The sequence below is a fragment of the Protobothrops mucrosquamatus genome, unplaced genomic scaffold (assembly GCF_001527695.2).
Source record: "Protobothrops mucrosquamatus isolate PMUCROS unplaced genomic scaffold, P.Mucros_1.0 scaffold1399, whole genome shotgun sequence".
NCBI lineage: Eukaryota > Metazoa > Chordata > Lepidosauria > Squamata > Viperidae > Protobothrops > Protobothrops mucrosquamatus.
The window spans coordinates 25898-48497 of record NW_015387584.1 but is presented as its reverse complement, the minus strand read 5'-3'; the positions used below and the strand labels follow the sequence as shown (position 1 = coordinate 48497).

General features: G+C 36.1%; 2 protein-coding genes across 2 annotated transcripts; one reads left to right on the top strand and one right to left on the bottom strand.

Moving 5' to 3' along the window:
• Positions 1 to 2899: 2899 nt before the first annotated feature.
• Positions 2900 to 11735, bottom strand: LOC107292660 (cytochrome b ascorbate-dependent protein 3). The gene is made up of 6 exons (XM_015821770.1): positions 11609 to 11735; positions 6525 to 6731; positions 6199 to 6407; positions 5269 to 5423; positions 4402 to 4558; positions 2900 to 3202 (listed from the first exon to the last, which is right to left on the bottom strand). Exons 1-6 carry the CDS (start codon positions 11691 to 11693, stop codon positions 3179 to 3181), a joined length of 837 nt encoding a protein of 278 aa, XP_015677256.1. The 5' UTR covers positions 11694 to 11735; the 3' UTR covers positions 2900 to 3178.
• Positions 11736 to 12664: 929 nt separating this feature from the next.
• Positions 12665 to 21951, top strand: TMEM138 (transmembrane protein 138). Its single transcript, XM_015821776.1, has 5 exons — positions 12665 to 12869; positions 13513 to 13743; positions 14898 to 15069; positions 20665 to 20740; positions 21378 to 21951. The coding sequence occupies exons 2-5, from the start codon at positions 13616 to 13618 to the stop codon at positions 21488 to 21490; spliced, it is 489 nt and encodes a 162-aa protein (XP_015677262.1). The 5' UTR covers positions 12665 to 12869; positions 13513 to 13615; the 3' UTR covers positions 21491 to 21951.
• The last annotated feature ends 649 nt before the right edge of the window (positions 21952 to 22600 follow it).

The window sequence follows — 22600 nt, the reverse complement described above, 5'->3', positions numbered from 1 at the left end:
GTATATATGTAGATGCTGAGAAGAATATTGCTATATATTCATAATTGAAATAATCTGCCTTTTAGCCTCGATAGTAACTCAGCATTCTCATAGTTATAGGGATCCTCTTTGGGTACAAGGCATCATAAATCTACATCAGGATTTTTGAACTGCTTAACCTCTGGGCAATATGTTTCAGCTGTTATACAACCAATTAAAACGTACCCTGCTAGAAATGTTTAGCTAGTACCTAAATAACATTAAAGGAAGCTTAAAGGAAGCTTGGCAACCAGACCTCTCTTTTGGGAGCTTCATAAATGGGATTATTTACAGATGAGTTTTTCAAGGCTGTCTATTTTGCTTCAGGTGATGATAAAAAATTCGTCTTTATAGAATTTAGCATTCTTAAGGCTGGGACTTAAGCATTTTGAGCTGGAATTGGAAATAAGTAAAAAACACTCTTTCAGAATTGTAGAGTATATTATTACTCAGGTAACATGCTGGTTAACGCATTAGATCTTTTATGTGGCAGGTAGGTGGGTGTTATTTTCAGGAGCAGCTATACAAAGAATGCATTACAGTTTAGATTGAAAGAAATTATCAGGTATATTTCTCTGGCAGCCAAGGACCCATGTACATAAAGGTAACTTCTGTCATATTATCTGCCACAAAAACCCAAAGTTATTTCATCCAGGTAACTGCAGGCACTATTTTAAAATATTTTGCTACCGTAATTATATGATCAAGAACGCATTAGATATAACCAGAATGAAAGCTAGGTGCACAGTTATAATTAAGTGAAATTACCTGTATTTAAATTGGAAAAAACAAATGGTGTTAGGGAAAATGTTCAAAAGGAATGTAGAAGAATAAATATACATAAGACTTTTTTTTTTCATTGTCTGGTTATTTGCAAATAAAGCTTTTAAACTAACTTTGTTTCAAAACATTTTTCAGCTATTTTGCCAACCTTGAGCTAACATAATGATACTGAGAAGGAGTTAATGTTGCATTGCATATAATTAGCACATAATAGATACAGGTAGTCCTTGTTTGGTGACTGTCCTGTTTAGCAATCATTGGCAGTTATAACTGTGATGAAAAAGTAACTTTATAACCAGTTCTCACATTTACAACTTTTGCAGGTCTGTAAAGCAAAGGAAAGCTGAAGTTAGATCACAAGCAGAAACATGGTTACACTTAGCAAGCACTTTGTTTAATGACTAAATTACCAGTCCCAATTGTTGCTAAATGAGGACTACTGGTACTTGTATAGTGGTTTGGGTTTTGGTTCTTTAAATAAATGTAGCTTGCAAGTAACAGAAATTGATAACACTGTATGCTATAAATAGCTCAACAGAAATATTTTAATTTAATTAATATATCAAGGGCCAGTCCTTGAGTGTGTTCAGCTCACATTGCTTGATTAAGTACAGGAATTTTTATATAGTTGTTTATGGAGAACAGCATAATCTTTTATTAGCATTATTAAGCGATTTAGCACAGATAAGAAAACGGCTCAATTTTCACATTAACAAGAGAGAAGATAGATATATTAGAAATAAGAAAGGCATCAAGGATCAATTTTTTTTCTAAATAAGATCTAATCTCGTGACTTAGCCATATAAGGTGATGTATCTTATTAGACTAGACGTGTGATCCAATGCAAAGTCTCATGTTTAAACTCTAATGAAAGATGGCTTAAAATAAGGTGATTAGATTGTAGCTCTCAGAAAAAAGTAAACTTAACTATGGAGTCACATTATTGTAACATGTTTCAGACATTATTATAATATATGTATTAGCCTACTCTTCACCCTCACAAATGGACAAAGTCTATTGTTCTGAGAATAAATTTGTTGCAAACACAGGAGACATTTTAAAGGTAACTAATGATTATGTTTTGTCATCAACTGCATGTGAATTTCAGTACCACAGTACTGTTAACACAAAAATAAGATTATGTTTCACTGACACAAATAGATACAGAAGAACTCTGTGGGTGGGAAATAGGTAGTTCAGGTTTTTGACCATTTGAAAAAACTCCAAATATTCTTTTTTTAAAAAAAAATATTTAATTACCATGTGTGAATACCTAATTACAGCCCATGACATCTCAATGTTTTCTTTAAATCAGAAGTGTTCACAGTAATCAAATGAAAAAAGTTGGAAAAAATATCTCCACTGATATCCTATCATTCCAAGTAAATAGAAACCATAAAAAGGTAACAAAGTAGCTGCATAATACACTACACCAGTAGTTTTCTAAGTGTAATCAGGGATTCACAAAGTCAAAATATCTTAAAATTTCTCGGTTTTAATTTCTAACACAGTAACTATTAATGGGTATAATCCATATAAACCCAAGTTCTTTGGGGTCTTCAGTCATTTTAACAAAGTAAAGTGGTCCCAAGTCCAAACTCTTTACGAACTGTGGTACTGCCACATTTGGTTTGCCTATTTGCCCAATCATATAAATCCAGTCAATGTATTTTGTAAACCAGGGGTTAAGATTTTATGGGAACCCAGTCATTTGTTTATTTGGTAAACCACCATTAAACGAATTATGGCTTGATATGTTATATAAACACAACTTCTGTGGGTGAATTGGCAAAAGATTTGGCTGTCTACCTGATATATTACTGCACAAAATGAAAACTTCTCTTTCAATCAAGAGAAGGCTGAGGCCCTCTATACTGGCTTCATCTAACATGTTAAATCAAAGCTAACAAACTATGTTCTATAATATGTGGAATCTGAACAGATTCATATGAAAAAAACACAGAAAATTAGATCATATTCCATAAAAAATAACACAGCTCTGAAATTACACACAAAATAGCTGCCGTAGAACATCCTTTCACCCAAGTATCAGAAAAAGGCAGCTTTTCTTTGATTATTTGGGATTTTAATTGGCTATAGAAAAGCACAAAAATCTGAAAACTTTATGGCACTTTAGCAAACAGATTTGTTCAAATGTGGTTGGATGTCCAGCAATCCTTGATAGTACAAACATTTGAAGTTTAAAAATCAGACTGAGGGGAACAAATTTGGATATCTGTTACCAGAAAAGTCTTCTCTTACTGAATTAGTTCATGATGTGAGCTCCTGTACTGATGACGACAGCAGCAAGTAAGGCTGCAAACTTCAATGAAAAAACCCTTAGAGAAAGCAAACCACGCAGCTGCTCTTTAATTCTTCATCTGGCTTCTCGTAACAGAGGCTGTGTAGAGGAAGCAAACCAGAAGTTGGATTCAATAAAACATGATTTTCCTATAGCAAAAGGGGATATTATGGTAGCTTAAATTATCTTTAAGATTAGTATTCACATGTTAATTTCTAAGAGCACATTTTACAGAAAAATAAGAGACTCAGCCTGTATAACGTAGGTTAATAAAGTTGTGCCTAGGTATTAAGAAATGAGTGGCTTCAACTATGAGTGATTGTTAAGTGGTATTGTTAAGTATTGCTAGGCTACAATTTTTGACAACTTCAACCAGTATGTACAGTGGAAAATAACGGTACGAACTGTTCTTTAATTGCTATCTAGAGTCACAAATTTCTTATTTCAATGGTAAAGGTAGCTGTTTACCATATATTACTTCACTTTTCAATTTTCAAGATGACAATCTGTTTAATTGGCCTACTCCATTTTAAACTGAAATTTCATCTGAAAGTTACATACATTGCAGAAGTTTTGTTTCAGCAGTTTAATTATTTTAAATTCAGATTTGGGGACTAAATATTCCAGGTTTCAGAATTGAATGTTTTAGATTTAGACTCAATAATATCTAATTAGCCAGAATGGTGGCTAAATGTGTATGGTAGGAAAAAGAGTATTTTAGTATTTTATGTATTAGAAGCAAAATAAAATTATGCAGCTATTTGTCTTTAAAATCTTTAGACTGCCAGAACTAATTTTTACCAGAGCAGCATTTACATGTTAGTGATCCATAGGATAGGGATTGATCAATTAAATATTTAATTGTCCCTTGACCAGGTTTATATTATGTCTATGGAATTCTCTCCAGAAGTGTTTACAGTCCCTGCCCAATTCTGTTTTGTATTTTTTTGGGGGGGTGAAATAGAAAGTATGGAGTATTAACTTTAAAGCCCAATATGGTTTAGAAGTTGAAGCAGATTGAGAAAACACCTCTTTCTATTCGATTCCAAACACCACCCCCATTCAATTGAGATTGTCTGAGAGATTTGCCTACCTTTGTCACATGGGTGACCTGGAGTCAAGCTTTCTCTATGTCTGCCCCAGTTCTTTGGAATGTAGTCACATCTGACTTTTGGTATAAGTTGTCTGTGTGTGTGTGTGTGTGTGTGTGTTCTTTGTATGTAGCATTCAAATACTTTTCAACACGCATTAAAGCATCATATTCATTTTCTCTAATTCATCGTATCAGAATTCCTCACCTCTCGAATGTCTTGTGAATTCACATCTGGACGTTTCCATCCTGGTATTGCAAGACCCATCAACACTAACAAACCAAACACCAAAATCAGCATTCCCAGAATGTTGGCAAACCAAGCCTCTGCAGGAAGCTTGGAATATGGTATTGTTGAATTTTTTCTAAGAAGATAGTCAAACAAAGTGTTTGGTGAAAACCGGTTAAATTCACATATTTCTGCAAAAATCCAAAAAGAAGGAAATGCTTGGAATGCGTTAATAAACTTTGTGCTCATCTCCTGTGGTCATCTGGGGCTTTATCTACCAGCTTTTTTTTTCCTATTGCAGGCTTCCAAATATTTACTACTGATTTCATAATATAAGACCTAGGCATGCTTATGGTATTCATTTCCAACAGATCTCCACACATCAGTTTCACATCTTTACTTGCTATGCTGGAAAAACTAAATATACAAAAGCTGGAAATATTTCCATACCAGCTTTCCAGATCCCAGGGTCGCCAAGAGGTGTTAAACCTCCCTTTCTGCAATTTCTAAATATGGAAGGCACAAAATTGGAAGAAACTGATGTAGACATTTCAAGAAAAATACTTGCCACAGGGAACTCATTCCTAAGGGCATCCCTGTAGCTAGATTCTGGGTGCCTGATAAATCCTTAGGAACACTCCCCTTCATATTTAGAAGCATTTTTTGTTACTGTCAAAATACATAATTTCAGTCCAGATCAGCTTGAGTTTTGTTTCCTTTTTTTTCTAGATTGAAATTGATAAGCCAAATCATTAACTTTTTACAGAAATTGTTACCTCAGAATCAAAATACAAATACCCATTGCACTATGTTCTGATCAACCCATAACCAAATTCCATTACTCACAATCTCATGAATAACTTTTCATTAATGCCTGAGATGCAGGATGCAATAGCCAAACCAAGGATGATAGAACCAAAGAAAACATGGACAGGTTTGTAGAGGGCTCGGAACCAGATGGGCGTCCAAGGCAACAAAAAAGAAGCAAGCCCCATTAACCACTGGAAGGGAGAGACATAAATTAGAAGTCTTACATTATTGTACCTGAACCTATACAAATTATTTGTACTTGATTAGCAATGCCAGTGTGGTAACTTAGCCAGCAGAAGTTCTTTTTCCCCCTTCATTTCTTTAAAAATAATTTTAGATCTTCAAGCACATAGGGGCACATTTGTAAAAATATGATTATTGTATTTGATTCCATCTCTCACAATGTAATATGTTTAGGTGGGCAACACAATGCATCTTTCTTTAGGGAATATATGATTAATATGCATAATTCTTTGGTTTAATCTCAAAAGATTAAAAAAAGCCACTTGCCCGGTAGGAAAAAAGTAATCTGTTTATAGAATTAATTTCTGGTGACAAGAAACTGAAGACACACAGGATATGTAAAAATGCTCTCAAATCTTTCTTCAGAAAAAGCTTAGCAGTATTTGATTATATATTAAAAGATAAGCTATTCACATCTCTGCCTAACTGACTATCCCTCAGAGTCCTAGAAGCTGTCTTATACTAAACCAGAACATTGATATTTCTCACCCACCACTATCTACATTGACTAGCAATGAGTCTCCAGAGTTTCAGGCAGGATTTCTTAATCCTTTCTTAAAATCAACTACAGTACTGGAGGCAGGTTATAGTAAAAATAAAAGGTTGGGAGTTATTGTAAATATTGCTGATCTTGTTTGTTTCCAGCCTTTCATCTCTTCTCTGGGAAACTAGTGGGATATATACTTTTGACATAAATCAATCCATTGATATGCTCTTACCTACCTGGCATGAAAAAAGTAGCACAGCAGAGAGCCCAAGCCAGCTGTGTAGAGAGTACATGTTGGGGATTTTCTGCACATTGTGAAACCTGAAGACAGCTTCCAATCCCAGAATGGCAAAGATAAATGCTATCAGAGCAAGTGTTGCATGCAGCACCTTCCAAGGGAGCTTGGAACCCACTTGAGAAAAGGGCAAACGGTACACCAGTGCTGCTACAGGGGGGAAAGGGGGAAACCATCAGAGCCAGATGAAGCACTTCTCACTATCTCCACTTACACAGCAAAAAGAGAGGAAAAGGACAGAGAAATTGAATTTTTTCCCCCGCTTACCTGCACCATATAAGATCACCATGCCTGTCACCATGAGAACCGGGTGCCAACTAAACATCTTGCTAGAACCATCCCAGGCAAAGCCGCCGAGCCAGTGCTGACTCCAGTATATTGTAAGCCCCAAACACAAGATAGCCAGATTTCCCACAAGGATTGAATACGGGAGAAATGGAACTTTAGGCATCTCAGTGCTACTTGGAAGCACGCCTGAGAAAATAAAAGAAAGGAACTGAACAAACAGTTCAGGTTATTGATAAGAAGTTAAATTCTAAATCTCCTCTGTTGGCTTTCTATTCTTCCTGCCCAATATTGCCTTCACCCAACTTCAAATGGCACTGCTTTCCGCTGTATGGGACATGCACTTCAATTTTACTATTTTTATCATTTTCACCCAAGGAGGAGGAGCTAGAGAGAAAGGGCTAGAGAAAATATATTAATGTGTTTACTTGTTAAAATTAATCGTTCAGAAAACAAAGGCTCTACAATGTCTTTGGACTGATTCAAGCTGATTATATTCTATCTGGGTGGCAATATGTACAAAGCTCAATCATTACCATCAGTTTAATTGATAAGATTATCGTCTTTTTAAAGCCAGAAATGCTATGTACTCATATCACTAAATATAGTTTCTAGGGGAACTAATGAGTTTATTGTATCAATTTGATCATTACGTTGGATGGTTCGGTTCAGTCCAATAAAAAAACCCTATTCTATCCATACTTCCAAGGTTTTTCTAGGAGCCAAAGCAAGCATGTGCATAAGTGAGATCAGCATTCTAAAGGGAGATAAGATTAATTTTATCATATCCAGCTTATCTAATGATGTTGCAGGCAAAAATAAAAGTGATTACAATCAAGCTACTTCAATAAGGAAAAGTTATCACATTTTTAAAATTAAATAGGCAAGATTCAAAGATCAAGCTTCCCAAAAGAGAAGTCCCCAAAAGCCCTCTATAGATATTGCACCTGCAACCACTGCTTCTTGAGAAAGGCAACACTTATGAGAAAGGCAACACTTATGAGTTCACTTCTGCTTTTCAAGCAGAAGTGAGGCTGAATAAATAGCACAAAATGTCTATTAATAGTTCATGGTGATGACTGAAACTTCACTCTTCACAACTAATAAGTGCCTTAATAGATGGAGAAAGGAAATGGATGTGCTTGCTCTTTTTGAATATTTTCTTTAAACATAGTACTTTCTCCAAATTGCCAGGCAACTTTTCAATACTTTTTCTAAAAATGGAGAGTTACACTGAGATTTGTATTTATAATGTTTGCGATATCTGTATACATATGCATTCACCCAACCAAATGTAACACTGAAAACCTTAATCAGAATAAAAGCTATTTATATGTGCCTTGTATGACGATGAATTTAGGTAGCAAATTCTAGTGCAGCCAAATTAATCTGGCTCAGCTCCTACACACATTCTAATTTATATTTACTGCCTCTATTCTCTTGATAGAATTATAGATTAATTGAATTGGAAGGAACCACAATAATTCTGTAGTCCAGCCCTCTGCAATATGCAAAAACACAACCAACTGTGAGAGGTGGCTGTCTAGCTTTTTTTGGGGGGGAAAAACCCTCCAGAGTTGAGAATCTGAAACCATTATATGTAGATTGTTTCAGTGCCGTATAGATTTACTGTCAAGAATGTTTTCCGTTTTTTTTTAACAAAAATATAAGTAGCTGCAACTCAATTCATTACTTCTGGTTCTAGTTTCTTGGCAATAGAAGACTTATCAACCATATTCCGAATAAAATATTTTTATATACCTGTGGAGGGCATAGAGAATGGTCTTGAAAAAGAGAAAGGAGAGGGCTACCAAGGCAATGGTCAAATTAGAGGGGATTGAGCTTGGACCAAGAAAATAATGTAAATAAACATCTCAGACAGGAGCCTCCCTAGTTCATCCAAAGATAAAGTGAGGAAGAGGGGAAGTAAATTCAGACTAGCAAGATTCTGTTACAATAAAAGTAGTCATGACTTATATGGCATCGGTTTCTCAGCCTGGTCTACCTTGTAAGACTGACAATACCTGAACATTTTTTTATATTCCTCCCATCTTCTCTTCTTTTGACAGACTTCCAATAGATGTTTGGGGAGCTGAAACCTCCTTTCCTGAAACCCTTTCATGTTTTTTTCTAAGGTTTGGGTCATTTGCTTCATTAAATCTTTATTTCAATTTATATGGCCACCCATCTCAACAAAGCTAATACACACATAATGCATACAGCCATGGTTAAAAAAAAACAACAACCAGCAAACAAATAATCACAATCATTGCACAGGCTTTGCCATATGTCCAGAACCCCAAGCTCAGTGTCACAAACATGTCTTTAAGGCCTTGTGGGAAACCAGCAGGGTCAAGGCTAATCTGATTTCACGGGCAAGATTTCTTCTGACTGGTTTGCAGCATATATGTAAGCTATCCTTTGTTAGCTTTCCAGATACTGTCAATGCTCAGGCTATTAACCATCCAATTGACCTATGGAAAGTTAATTTACAGCCAATTAAATTAATTATTAACTATATAATGCTATACCATGTCCATTCCTGGACTGCCTGTTCCTCTAAAACAGTGTTTCTCAACCTTGACAATTTTAAGGCATGTGGACTTCAACTCCCAGAATTCCACAGCCAGCAATGCTGGCTGTGGAATTCTGGGAGTTGAAGTCCACATGCCTTAAAATTGTCAAGGTTGAGAAACACTGCTCTAAAACAAGATATACTTATCAAGATCAGTGTTCCACTGATGGGATTCATTCCATCGTTTCTGTAATCCCTATTATACTATACTTGTCTTTCTGCCTCATGATCCAGATCATCTGCTTTTTACCCATGCTTTGCCATTAGCATGGAGCAGACCTGCACAATTTGCAGCCTATCAAGCTGCTTTGTGCCAATGTTTATGGGAAAGAGCCAATCCACTGCTGCCAAAGCTTCCACCAAGGTTTCTGCAATCACTTCCAGCCCAAAAGACACACTGCAAAGTGCCTTCAGGCCTTACAGACATTGCTAGTTGCATCACTGCCACTGTGCTGCCAACTGTTCCTTTCTGGCCTGCAATTACTTTAAAGGTAATTAATCTGCCACTTTGGCTTCCAAGAGTTCTGCAGGACTGGTTTAGGGGCATTTCAGATAATGAGATAGCTTCCTTGTGTTCAGTTTCTTTTTCCTTTATGTCTACCTTGCTTTTTTAAACTGGAAATTCCCAAATTATTTCACTTTGCTGCTGTAAAGTATTCAGTCTGTTTACATGGCAATTCTTTACTCATCAGTGGTCTTACGATTTCCACTCACTCTAGTTTAAAAGCCTCCTAGCCAGGTTAGCTCTCCATCATTCAAAAATGTAGTTTCTCACTTTAACCAGATGAATTCTATCTCTAGACAACAGTACATTCATTTCAAACCTATATTGCTTGCATCAATGTTATTACCAAGAATTCTCCCCCCCCCCTTCCTGGACTTTTGCTTTCAAAAATAATTTTTGATGATACCATCACCTGAAAACCAAGACCCTATATACTTCATCCAAAATTATGAAGTCACTCTCAATATGCTGGAGATATTGCCTTACAGCATAATTTGTACCCCCAAGGGATCTGTGATCAGCAGGTTATATGAACCCCATCAGTCTTTCCATCACATTTCATATTTGGACACCCAGAAGACATTATACATGTCAAGATGAAAGATTTAGATGATAAATGGAAGCTTCAATGCCTCAGAAAGTAACAGCTTCAATTACAGTCTTTCTTTTCTTCTCCATAACTTATGATAGATTGCTGTCACTTAGATCCAGTGACAGAGTTTCTGCTGTGCAGGTTTTTCGTAGCTGACTTACGCATGTAGGAATTTCTTTGAAGGTTAGAGGTTGAGATTCGGTGCCAAAGTTTAGAGAATGAAAAGAGCTTTGTAGTTGTTTGTTCTGGTAGTTATTGTTAGCTGTTTTTATTTCCACCATTTGTGTAAATTACATATTGCTCTCCTACTTGCAGCATTGACACTGCTATTCAATAAGTCCTCATTTGGGACCAATGTGGTGTAGGCATAGTATTCTGGCCTGCTATACAGGTATATAAACTTCACTTTCAGAAGTTCTACAGAAAGATACTTTTCATAAATGAAAACCATTTTGGCTTCTGAGAAAAAGGAAAATATGGTGCATCTATTGCAGGTGTCTACCAGAAATATAGTTTTGGCCATTGCCAAAATCCAATTCTTCTGAATGTAGTAACTTCTGCTCTCAACCAGGAATATGTAACTGTCCGTAAAACAAATGTTATTTTTAATTATCCACATAGGTATACAAACTCATAAAAGCACTATAGTTGGAAGTAGATGTGGAAAGAAAAGCTGAAATGGACTGTACAAGTGTGAAGAAATCTAAGTGTTTTGTATCATAAATCTGTCCAGATAAACAAAAAGAATGCTGTTTGCAACAACAAAATTACCAGGAGTAAATAGTTTAGCTATTGTGTTTCTTTTTGTTGTTGTTCTTTGACCAATATCAAAACAAGTAACACTAAAGGGTACAATTTCAAAGCTGGGCTTTATTAAAGAGCTACAAACTTTAGGTTGCTCCTGCTCTATATTGCTTGAGGGACTAACACCAATCTTACCGAATAAACAATAAAGTGCATCGCCGTGTTACATTTTGAGAAAAATGCATAGCCATTTTTGAGATTAACTGGTCTAAAGAACATTAACTGTGTTGGCAAAAGACAGAATAATTACCCACACAAGAACATAGATTACCAATTGTATTAATGGTTTCTAATGATGCAAAGCGCGGACACCAGCTCCATGAACTAACAAGTGTGCGGCACTCTCCTGGGGAAAATAAAGGAACTTTGTCGATTCGCCAATCAAAACTACAGGAAGGCAGATACTGGCGAAAAAAGAAAAAGCAGAAGCAAAATCTTCTTGAGCAAAATATTAGGGGGAGAACATGCTATGCTCCTTTACAAGAATGAGCGTGTAGGTGACTTACAGTCACAACGATTGCCGATATTAAAGAATATCATCATTCCCTTCTTCAGTCCAATTACAACGAAAATGCATACCATTCTCATACCTCGCTTCCGCCTAAGTCGCAGAGAGAGTCGGGAAAAGTAGTTCCAGTCCTCAACAGACCCTTCAATATGGTCTTCGCCGCTCATTGCAGACGAAGAACTTAAGCCCCTCTGTTCGCTCTCACAGTGGAAACCCCGCCCAATGAAGAGTTCCGACTTCTCTGGATGTCTGGGAAATGTAGTTTTCTTAGCCACACGTGCGGTTTGGAGCAAATCATCTTTTTCTGGAAGATTTAAAAATTATCCCGCCGTAAGCTTCGTGCCGATTCCTGTAATTTTTCAATTGCCTGCCATGCACCACGTTTATGCAGACAAGGAGATAAATCGATGGAAATGTTTCTCATACACTAATTGAAAGTTTACAGTCCCTAGAATGAATTATTAGCTGCCTCATTCATTAAGCGTGTACGTCCAGAAGCTGAGCTTCCACATTACAGAAGACATAACGTGGCTAGTTTCTTTGGCTATGTTGATCCGATAAAGTGAGCTGCGCTTCACAAATCTTTTAATAAAATTCGTTAGTCGGAAAAGATGTTGAACCCAGACACCATAATTTGTAAAATGGTGATTTGTAATAATAGTTTATAAATATGAAAGTGGTTTGTCACAGCCACCTTTAGAGTGCTGGAAGAGGCTTTAATGTTTTTTTTTTAAGTTTCCTTTTTTGTTGTTTTATTTAAACTACAATCCTGTAATTTTTTTCCAAGCATGTTTCACTGATTTCAATAGCCTTTCCACCCAGTAGGCATGTATAAAACTGGCACATAAACCGAGCTAAAATTCAGTGGGAACGCTAAATGACATTCCTATTCCATAGAGCCCATCGTTTTGCTTAACGATGGAGAAAGAGCGGGGGGGGGGAGCTCATGCCACTCCGTAACACCAGTAACATCTCCTCCTTAGGCCGCTTGAGGATCGAGGCGATGGTGCGGTCAGGAATCGCCCAACCAATCCTCAAGTTACTCCTCGGCCTCTAGGCATCCATGATCTCTGCGGCCCCGGCTGCACTTCCGGGCGTGCTGGCTCCGGCGCCTCCTCCGCGCCGCTGCTCTATCGCCATGGGGACCGATTGTGGCGGCGCAAAGTAACTGTCCTGCACCGTTTGCTCTTCGTCGGGGGCTGCCCCGGCGCAGCGGCTTCACTTCCTCCGGTTTCTCGTGTCTTACACAACGCGGGGCTGTATTCGATCCCCGAGAAGGGAGCGCGCTCGACTCCTATGAGAGATCGCGTAGCCTCCGGTTGAAGGGGACTTGGGTAACACGGGTAAGTCCTGCACTTAGTGAAGTCCTGTATCTTAGAAGTGGGCGTTTCCCCCTTTCACTCGTAAGCGGAGGAGATAGTCAGCAGCCTCTCCCCCCCCCCACACCCAGCCCCCGTGGTCTCCTGTCCCAGGTCTAGAAATGCGGGTTGACTTATAGGCCGTGTTTTCGATATCAAAAACAATGCAGTATTCTGTTCCGTACCAAGTATAAACATTATGTTGGCAATAAAAAAAATCAGTAATGAAGAGCCAGTTTACTGTAGCTATTAAGATACCAGCCTAGAAACCGGGAGACCCTGAGTTTTAGTGCACGCTTAGTAGGGCTACGTTAGGTCAGTCCCTCTCAGCCCTAAAAGCAGGCAAGGGCGACCAACCTCGGAAAAACTTTGCCCCAAAACCCTGCAGGGATTAGTCCAGGCAGTGACCGAAAGTCAACAATGACTCGAAGGCACCAAAAAAAAAAAAAAAAAAAGGTTTTCTTTAATTTAGCAAGAAGTCCTGTTTTGCCCTTCTTCAAGGAATAGTGCTTGATTATTTTTCAGTATTAGGATTTGACCTAAACTGTATGCATCTAGCAGCAATTAATAAGATGTGTGTCTCTATCTTTCATTGTTACTTGTTTTTCCCTTTACTTTTCCATCCCAGCAAATCTATCTGGAGGAAGCGTGCCTCTTTCCTAACATGAGTATAAGCTGGTTCTGCTGCCTGGAATGCAGATGCTGAGATCCCAGAATCTTAGGGAAGAAAGATGCTCCAGACTAGCAATTACAGCCTGGTGCTGTCTTTGCAATTCCTCCTCTTGTCCTATGATCTCTTTGTCAACTCCTTCTCAGAATTGCTTCGCATGGCTCCTGTCATCCAGCTTGTGCTTTTCATGTGAGTAGTAAAGACTTGCATATGCTTCTTAGTACGTTTTCTTTTCTTTACTTGTTTTGTCATAACAGAAACAAAGTGAAAGCAGTGCCTGAGGGTTCTGTAGTTTTTAAAACTGTTTTCAAGATCAAAATGGTCCATGAAGGGAACTGTAGATATTTTAATAAGATATTCATACAGAAATGAATATTCATAGAGATATTCACAGAGAAATGTTTCAGTCTGTACCAGACTTTTTAATTAATCATATTTATATATGGCCACCCATCTCACAAATGTGACTCTAGATGGTTTATAATAATTTTTTTTAAAAAGCCATAAAAGCAAGCCGTTTGATCCCATATGCATAGGACTGCAGTTTTAGGCTAAGAAACAAAACACTTTGGTGTAGTGGCTAAAGGCCACCAGGCTGGAAACTAGATGATTGAGTTCTAGTCCCATCTTAAGCACGCAGTCAAGTACCGATTTGGAGCTGCTGACTTTCTGTTAGCCCTAGGAAGAAGGCAAGTCAACTTTAAAAATATTGCACAGAAAACTGCAACAACTTGTCCAGTTGTTCATTTGCCAGAAATCAAGACTTAACTCAGAGCCCCTCCCACAAACCACTTATCAAAGAGTAATGTCTACTGGGTATATTATAATGTACTTTGGGGTAAACATTCATAGAATTGTATTTTTAGTTTCTGCTCTTCCTGGCTTACTTTCATTCAGGAAAACATAGAGAAAGCCAGACAATAGTTGATTGATGTGAAGTAATAAAATAAAATAAAATAAAAATATTTTTAAAATCTAACATTGAATTGTATATATTACTGGTAACCTGTGCTGTTTTGAACAATGTACTAAAACATTGCTATGTATATGATGTATTATTCAAATCATTGTGCTTAGGGAATAGCAGAGAAAAATGGAACTGATGGCAAACAGGGAGCTCAATGTGTCTCTTATTTCCATGACAGTCTTTTAAACAAGAGCTTTGGGATCTCCTTTTCTTGTTATTAATGAAACAGTAATATCCCAGTGGAAAGATAGGCAAAAGAGATTTCAGCACTCCTGCTGCTGTGTTCTCTGCTTGTAAAAAGCAACCCTATTTTTGTAGGATGTATGGGGCTACGTCAATCTCTGCTTCATTAAAAAAAAGGTCTTTTTCCCTACAGCATTCAAGATATTACCATCCTCTTCAATGTCATCATCATCTTCCTCATGTTCTTCAACACCTTTGTTTTTCAAGCCGGCCTGGTTAATCTTCTGTTTCACAAATTTAAAGGAACTATTATCCTGTCAGCAGCATACCTTGCTTTGAGTATATCTTTTCACATATGGGTCATGGTAAGAAACAACTATGTTTGGCTCTTAAAGAGATTTACTTATCTTGAATATTGAAATTAGATAAAATTTATACTGAAATCCATTGTGCTTAAGTAATTTCTTTTCCCGTCATTGAATTCAATACACATCTGTTCAATATGCATCTGTTCAATACACACTGACAGACTGTTGTGTTTTCATTGCATTAAACCTATAATAATAATTTTCTTGGAGGAATGCTGGCAAGAATGAGGGTGGGTAGAAGAATGTGATTTTCCATGTGAGCCTGTTAAAGGTAATATGTGTTTTCCATTTGTGACTAACTTAGAAAATTTAAAAGGAAAAACAGAATTGGATACTATAAAAAGCAGTGCAATGAATAAAAATATGTAATACCTGAAATCTTTTGCAAAATACTGCTTGTAGATTTCCATGTCTATCTCTACTACAGTAGTATGATCTCCCTCAAACAAGCAGAGAACTTATTTCATCCCAGTTACTTCTGTACGTAATCCATGCATGCATAATTTGTAGAACAGAAACTAATTGTAAGTTGGATTTGAGAATTTTCAAGTCTAAAAAATTAATTATATGGTTTGATTACTATGTTAGGTTATCCTTTCCGGATCAGCAGGGACCAAGTGTGTACTAGTCATGTTATTGTTTTTGTTGTACAGTAAGTGTTAGGTTAGTATCCTCTCTCCAGTTGATCGGTGACATAAGCTCTGATGTGGCATGTGTGACTAAGATGTAAGTTAAGATGCAAGTAGTTAAGTTTAGATAATCCAGGAATTTTCCTTGTATTTTTAAAAAAATGTAAAGTCTTAAGTTAGAAGAGACTTTACTGGCTTTTTTACACCATATACTAATCCATGGTTTCCTGAATTAATCCAGGTGGCTAGGTTTTCAAAACACACTGAACTTTAAACTAACCACTCTATGTTTGCATGATGCCATGTGCATTTTAGAGAAAAATGGACAAATTCTACCATTTTATTACTATTGATCATGTTGACATGTTTAGCTAGATCCAAGAGGACTTTCAACTGATCCTGCATAGCAAATTCTTATCTAATATGCTTTTTTTTGACATTTCAGTCTTTCAATTTCATCTCACATAGGTTCATACACATGAATTGGTCAGGTGTTTTCTAGTAATTTCAAATAAATAGAATTTTTATTCTTGATAGGTATAATTTATAATGGGGAATGTCTCTCACTTGCCATAGGTATTTATGTTGAATATGTGCTATGTCTAAGGTAATTGAATGAGAGGCCTAGCAGTGGTTGCATATTTTGTCCATATAAATGCCCTATTACAGATTATCAACGTTGCCAATATTATGTTTACTAATTGGAACACCAAATACTTTTGTTGATATACTGCATCCTCTTAGGAATTTGCCCCTTGCAGTCATTATAAATGTTGGTTTTTCTACTCAGTATTGTTGGACATAAAACTTATACAACAAATACAATATTCTAATTAAAAAAATTAAAGGTCCTGCGCTCCTAAAGATAGTCTATATTTATTTGGGATATCAGAGAGGAAGAATCTACGCTGCTACTTTTGTTTTGTGGTTCTCTAATGACCCTTATTAAGATGTAACAATCTTAATAACAATGTAACAATTTCATTTACCATTACAGAAACCTGTGGACTTATTTGGTGTAGCGGATAATGTGCTGACCTAAAAAGCAAGAGATTGCACGTTTCTAGGCCTGCCTTAGGCATGAAAGCCAGCTCGCTTTGGGCCAGTCGTTCTCTCAGCCCAATCCACCTCACAGGGTTGTCATTATGGGGGACTTCTGGGGGAGGTATGGTGAACTTAAGACATCTTTGCAAAAGTGAAGCTGAGATCTGTGGCTGTCAAGGAACCAGTGAATAGATCAATCCCTTTGAATCTCTCCATATAAGGAGTGCATGGAAGATCTCTCCACATATGCTCCAAACAACTGTTCCTCATGAAGAGATCACAGGATAGTGGTTTTCCATGAACATTGAAAGAAGAAGGGATCAGCCACCTAGCTTGCAACTGCAATTCAACCTTTTAAAGGACACTAAATTCGCAAGTCTCACTGTCTAATCTCTTTCGGAAATTACCTATTAATTATCTTAAAGCTATTAAAGACCTTTGGAATAACAGGTGTGAAAAGACATTGGGTGAAGTTATCTTCAACTCTGAACCAAAGAAAAATTAATTAAAATGTTAAGAAATTAAAGAATTTGAAATAAACAGCAAAAAACTAAAGATTTTGAGCTAACAAAATTATAAATGGATTAAGGGTCCAGATAAATTTTGAATACTGATTTTTGCGATACGATTTTGGAATTAACTATACCAAGTAAAAACAAGTCATGGGAAACAGATTTATTTTGATTATCCTGGTAATTGCAAGTCATAACAAAAGATAAGTGATGATTTTAGAAACTGAACGTTAGAGGGGACTAAAGATTTCAAGTACAAGAAAAAATATATAAAACTTGTAAACACTCGGACTTACAGAATAATAAAAAACATTATAAGATTGGAAACATTAAAGGAGATCTTTAAATAATGGATCCTGAAGTTAGTAAGTACAATACTCTGGATAGACTATGTCTAAAAGATGTTAATGCAGCAATGACAGATGTGGAACAAATTTTATTTGACAAGTCAGAGAAAGTACCAAAAGTGGAACTACAAATGACAGGCCAAGAGAATTATTTGCAAAAGGACACTTCATTAGATATACAAAAGAAACTGGCTGAAGTTTTTAAAACTAAAAGGAAATATAAATAATAAACCAAAAAAATGATCTGTAAAATATTTTCTTATTGGATCTATAAAGAAGGCTATTAGAAAACTGTGATGTGATGAAGAATTGAAATCAAATCCCTCAACAATATTTGACTGGAGAAAACATTAAAATTATTAGAAGTAAAAAAGAAGGGATATAATTTATTTGATCAAACTTATAATAAAACCTTTTTTTTTCAAAGTCCTGGCAATCCTTTATGGGCTTTTGCTGACTCCAGGATTGAAAAAGTTGATGTTTTATGGATTTGCTTATAGATAATGAGTGGAATATATGATGAAGAGATATCTCATAAGGAGTGAAAAGTTACTAAATTTGTTTATACTTGCTTGATGTAGGTTAGAAATCACTTCTTTATATATTTATTTCTTTACTATTCGTTTTCTTTTCCTTTTTTCCTGCACTTTTTCTTATTTCTTTTTCTTTTTTCCTGCTCTTTTTATATTTTCTCTTCTTGTTCTCTAAGTTTAGTTTATTATTGTAATCAAAATTCTTAATAAAACAGTCAAGGGAAAATAGATCGGAGTACAGCAACATTTACTTCCTTGAGTTACATATATTTATAAGGTGGGATAAAATAATAATAATAACTGCACAAGTAACCTATGAGATGACTTTAATATATAAATACTTAACAGCAATTGTACTCTTTCTGTAACTATTATTGAAATTGTTAAAGGGTACAGCCAATCTCATCAGGACATTATTTTACATTATAAACAATCACACACCGATTGTAAGAAGAGAATATGTAGATGGCCTCCAAATATGTCTAGTTTTTAATTAATTAGTGAACGTCTTATCAGGTATCAGAGCCCAAGTCTGTGTCTTGGCATCTCCTATTTTCAGCATCCGTTCTTTAATTGATTTTTATGCTTTTTTCTATATTTGAAACTAACACTTTTCAGGCAGTTTGATAAAGCTGTCAGCTTGGAGAACGGTCTAGGTTCAGTTGCTTAGACTGTTTTGGCCAAAACCTTGCTTAGTCAGGATTTTAAGAGGATTTCCTGGGACTTATTGTTGGTAGCTAGAACAAGTCTGACGTGCTCTATAAATCTGATGATCCGATTAACCTTTCTATATTCTCCAGCACTGACACTCTTCCCATGTGGTGTCTGACTGCTTAATCAGTAAAACAGATTTGAAGCAGGAAGGTGTGGTTTTAGTTATTGTATTTTACTTTGATTATAACCAAAGTGGAAACATGAGTTCTAGGGCTTCTCAGAGGAATGAGCAATACAGGTACACAATTTTCCAATTGATTCAGGTATTTATGAATTAAAGAGAAAATTCTGTAATATACTTTACTTTTTGGCTTAGCATTTTATATTTGAATATATCCTAATTGAAAAAGTGAAGGCTTTCTATTGTACTTTACAGAAGTTCTAGAAAAAAAGTTGAGATGTTACAGAGCAAGAAAATGATTTAGGTATTTGTTGCAAATATTCCTAGTCTTTTCTCTAGGAGCTCAGAGCCTTTTCTGTTTTATCAGAAATGTTCTATTTGTAGATTAGACTGAGATTTCTCCAAAGTCATGGATGGATGGGATTTAAACTGTAGTCACTATAACACAGCAATATTTACATCAATCATTAGGCTGTTGCATTCTTGCTTCCTACAGAGCCTCTCCAGTTCTCTTTAAAAATCTTGAATGTTGTTTGCGGCCTCTTAAATTGGTTTATATTCAGAGCTGTTGTAACTTCCATGTTGAGATAATATGGCTTCAAATAGCTTTACAAGAATTCATTTTCCTTCTCCCAATGGATCAGTTGCTACGCACCTCTTTTGGCATCCCATTTTCTTGCTTTTTTTTAAAGTGGCTTTTTTAGGATTAAGGATTAACTTGGCCATAAACTGTACAGGTATCTACATTCCTGGTCTTCCAGAGGGACAGGGGAAACTACTCTGCCAGATATTACTATCTCCAAGCAATCCAGTTTCTTGAGATAGAGGCAGCTGAAAGAGAAGATTTCCCTTGGAGGGAAATCTGTGGAATCTATCGTTGACAAAATCAGTGGAACATTAGTGCAACAATATCAAAGTTAGATGTTTCAATCCATATTGTCAATTGGATATGTGCATTAATTTGAAAGAAGGGATCTTATCCTCAAAAATAGATTGCAGTGAGAATTATAGAGATGTAAAAACTAAGACAGAGGGTGTCAATCTAGGACTTGAAGTCTGTCTGTCAGCCCAAATTAAATAGTCCATCATAATAAATTAAGGGGAAAAATCTTCTTTATCCCATTCTCATTCACTCCTGTATTACAATCTAAAAAATTAATTCCTCTTTTATGAAACTTGAATGCTTGGAGTGAGCTATAGTTGGGCAAACTGATATTAAATGAATATTAAGTTTTAGCTATAGATTTTCCAAGATTTGAAAAAAAATATTAGAACCATCTGCCAGTTAGTTAACTAATGTCCAGCTGGGAAGGTGGTATTAGGAATCAATATTAAAAGGTAAATAAAATTGCTGGATAAAATCAAATTAAATCCTAGTTGCATGTTTATATATAGATGCTACTTTTACTGGGACTTATTATGGGTATGTTTGTTTTGGAAACTCTTCATTCTGTCTTTGGCCAAACAGTAGAAATTTGAACAATTAGCATGAGAAGTGTTTGAACACAAAACAATACATTGGGGATTAGGTACGCATTAAACGATATTGCATATTTGCTTTTGTAGAATGTTTAATTATTTGATGGTAAACTCTACTGACATCTCAAGAGAAAAACCTGATCCTACTTTCCAGTTATAGAAATATTGGATATAAGATATTTTATGCTTTTTATGCTTTTCTCTTTTAAATAGAACCACCGCTGGGAAAATTCAAACATCTTTATATGGACTAATGGGATGCAGACTCTGTTTGTTTTCCAGAGATTAGGTAAGAATTAAGTTATATCAATTTCCCTTTGTGTCATGACTTCTGAACTTTTAAATGAAGATGGTGTAGTCAGCATTTTTCCTATGTAAATAGATGGGACAGCATATGAGAAATGTAGGAATTGTGTCAGATATCAGACATTAGATATGTATAGTCACCAGCCAATGATTCTTTTGAGTTTTCAGGCAAGCCTTTCCAAGCCCTCTATGAAGTTGCTGGAGTTGCATGCAAACCATATGCCCTTTCACAAATTTGTTAGTAAATACTTGTAGAGGGGTTTTGGAATATTCTTCCAAACTAGAAATCCCCTCCGGAACATGGTGACATTTTCCTTGACTGGAAGAAATTGGAGAGCCAGTTTGGCACAGTATTTAAAAGCACTGAAGTAAAATACTGGGAGACTGTGAGTTCTAGTCCTGATTTAGGTATAAAGCCATCTGGGCAAGTCTGAACCAGTCATTCTCCCTCAGCCCTAGGAAGAACATAGTGGCAAATCACTTCTGAAAAATGATTCCCAGAAAATTACATGGAGTTTTCCATAGTGTCATTGGGAATCAAGAATGACTTGAAGATACACAAAAAAGGGAAGGGGGGAATTGAGAACTTCAGTAACACAATTCTTTTTTTTTTATTGCAGTGGCTGTGCTATATTACTATTTCTACAAGAGAACAGCTGTTCATCTGGGGGATCCACGCTTCTATCAAGACTCTGTTTGGTTACGGAAAGAGTTTGCTCATGTCCGCAGTTGAGACTACTTCTGAATTAAATGGAGATGCTGGAATGTTAAAGAGACCTCAATCAGTATCCTGGGACAAGTTTTCTTCTCATTTTTTTAATAGTCTGGATATTAACTTTATATGATGATTTAATCCACAACACTATTCTTCTGTGGAGTCTCTATCACTACATAACTATCAAGCTTCCACTTATCCTCTCAGGTCTGCATACTGCACTTTCAGGAGCTGGTTGCAATTTTTTTGAGGAATACATGAAGTGCCAAATTGGTTTGGCTGAGAACTTTGAGGTAGCAATCCTGCAGTTTGTTTTTGTAAATATTCCCTCAGTCTGCTTGCTGCCTCTGATAAAAAGGTTCCCTTGTCTTTATTATGAGCAATGTGATTAGTTCCAAATCCTTACAGTAAGCAAAGGTATTCTCATTGACTTTTTTCTTTTGTACTTATTTTATAAGTTACGAGAAAATAAACCTGCCATTTTGCAATAACGATAGTGTGATTCGGGGTTTTTTTGGGGGGTAGGATCTCATAGTAACAGACGGCTCATGCAAAGTTAGGTTTTGAAGTAATATTCTATGTGTATATATTTATTTTGTTGTCCTTGAATCAATCTAATCTTGCATTATAATCAGAATCAGAGAAAGAAGCATATTTAACTTGGTTAACTGAATATGCAAAGCCATGATTTATTTAGCCTTGGTTATTTGCATAATATACTAAGCCAAAAATAAAGTGTATGTTATCTGAATACTAGTTCAACGTTTTTGAGTTGGACATAATTCAGATTAAGATAGCAAATCTTCATACATATTAAAACAAAAAATCCAAGAAGCTTTATATTTTAGAATTAGAGTATTAGAATCCTATGGAGGGTTATTACTAGGACAAGAAAGCCCATGGGGCAGCTTGATTCAATTAACAACCATGTTAACTAACAACTCAGTGATTCACTAAACTGAAAAATCGTAAAATGGAGCAAAAGTCACTTCACTGTCTCAGTTAGCAACAGAAATTTTGGGCTCAATTGTGGTTGTAAGTTGTAGTCTCTTCTATCTGTACTACTCTTTCTCCTCAGTCTTCTTCAGGTCAATCACTCCTAACACCTTCAATTTTTCTTCCTAAAGC

Excerpts from the sequence above, each read along its gene's own strand:
- LOC107292660 (XM_015821770.1), bottom strand. The coding sequence starts at position 11,693 with ATGAGCGGCGAAGACCATATTGAAGGGTCTGTTGAGGACTGGAACTAC. Across the intron at positions 5,424-6,198 it reads TGCTACTTTTTTCATGCCAG|TGGTTAATGGGGCTTGCTTC; the intron begins GTAGGTAAGAGC and ends TCTCCCTTCCAG. Across the intron at positions 4,559-5,268 it reads GAAAAGTTATTCATGAGATT|AAAAAATTCAACAATACCAT; the intron begins GTGAGTAATGGA and ends CTATCTTCTTAG.
- TMEM138 (XM_015821776.1), top strand. The coding sequence starts at position 13,616 with ATGCTCCAGACTAGCAATTACAGCCTGGTGCTGTCTTTGCAATTCCTC. Across the intron at positions 15,070-20,664 it reads CTTTTCACATATGGGTCATG|AACCACCGCTGGGAAAATTC; the intron begins GTAAGAAACAAC and ends TCTTTTAAATAG. Across the intron at positions 20,741-21,377 it reads GTTTGTTTTCCAGAGATTAG|TGGCTGTGCTATATTACTAT; the intron begins GTAAGAATTAAG and ends TTTTTATTGCAG.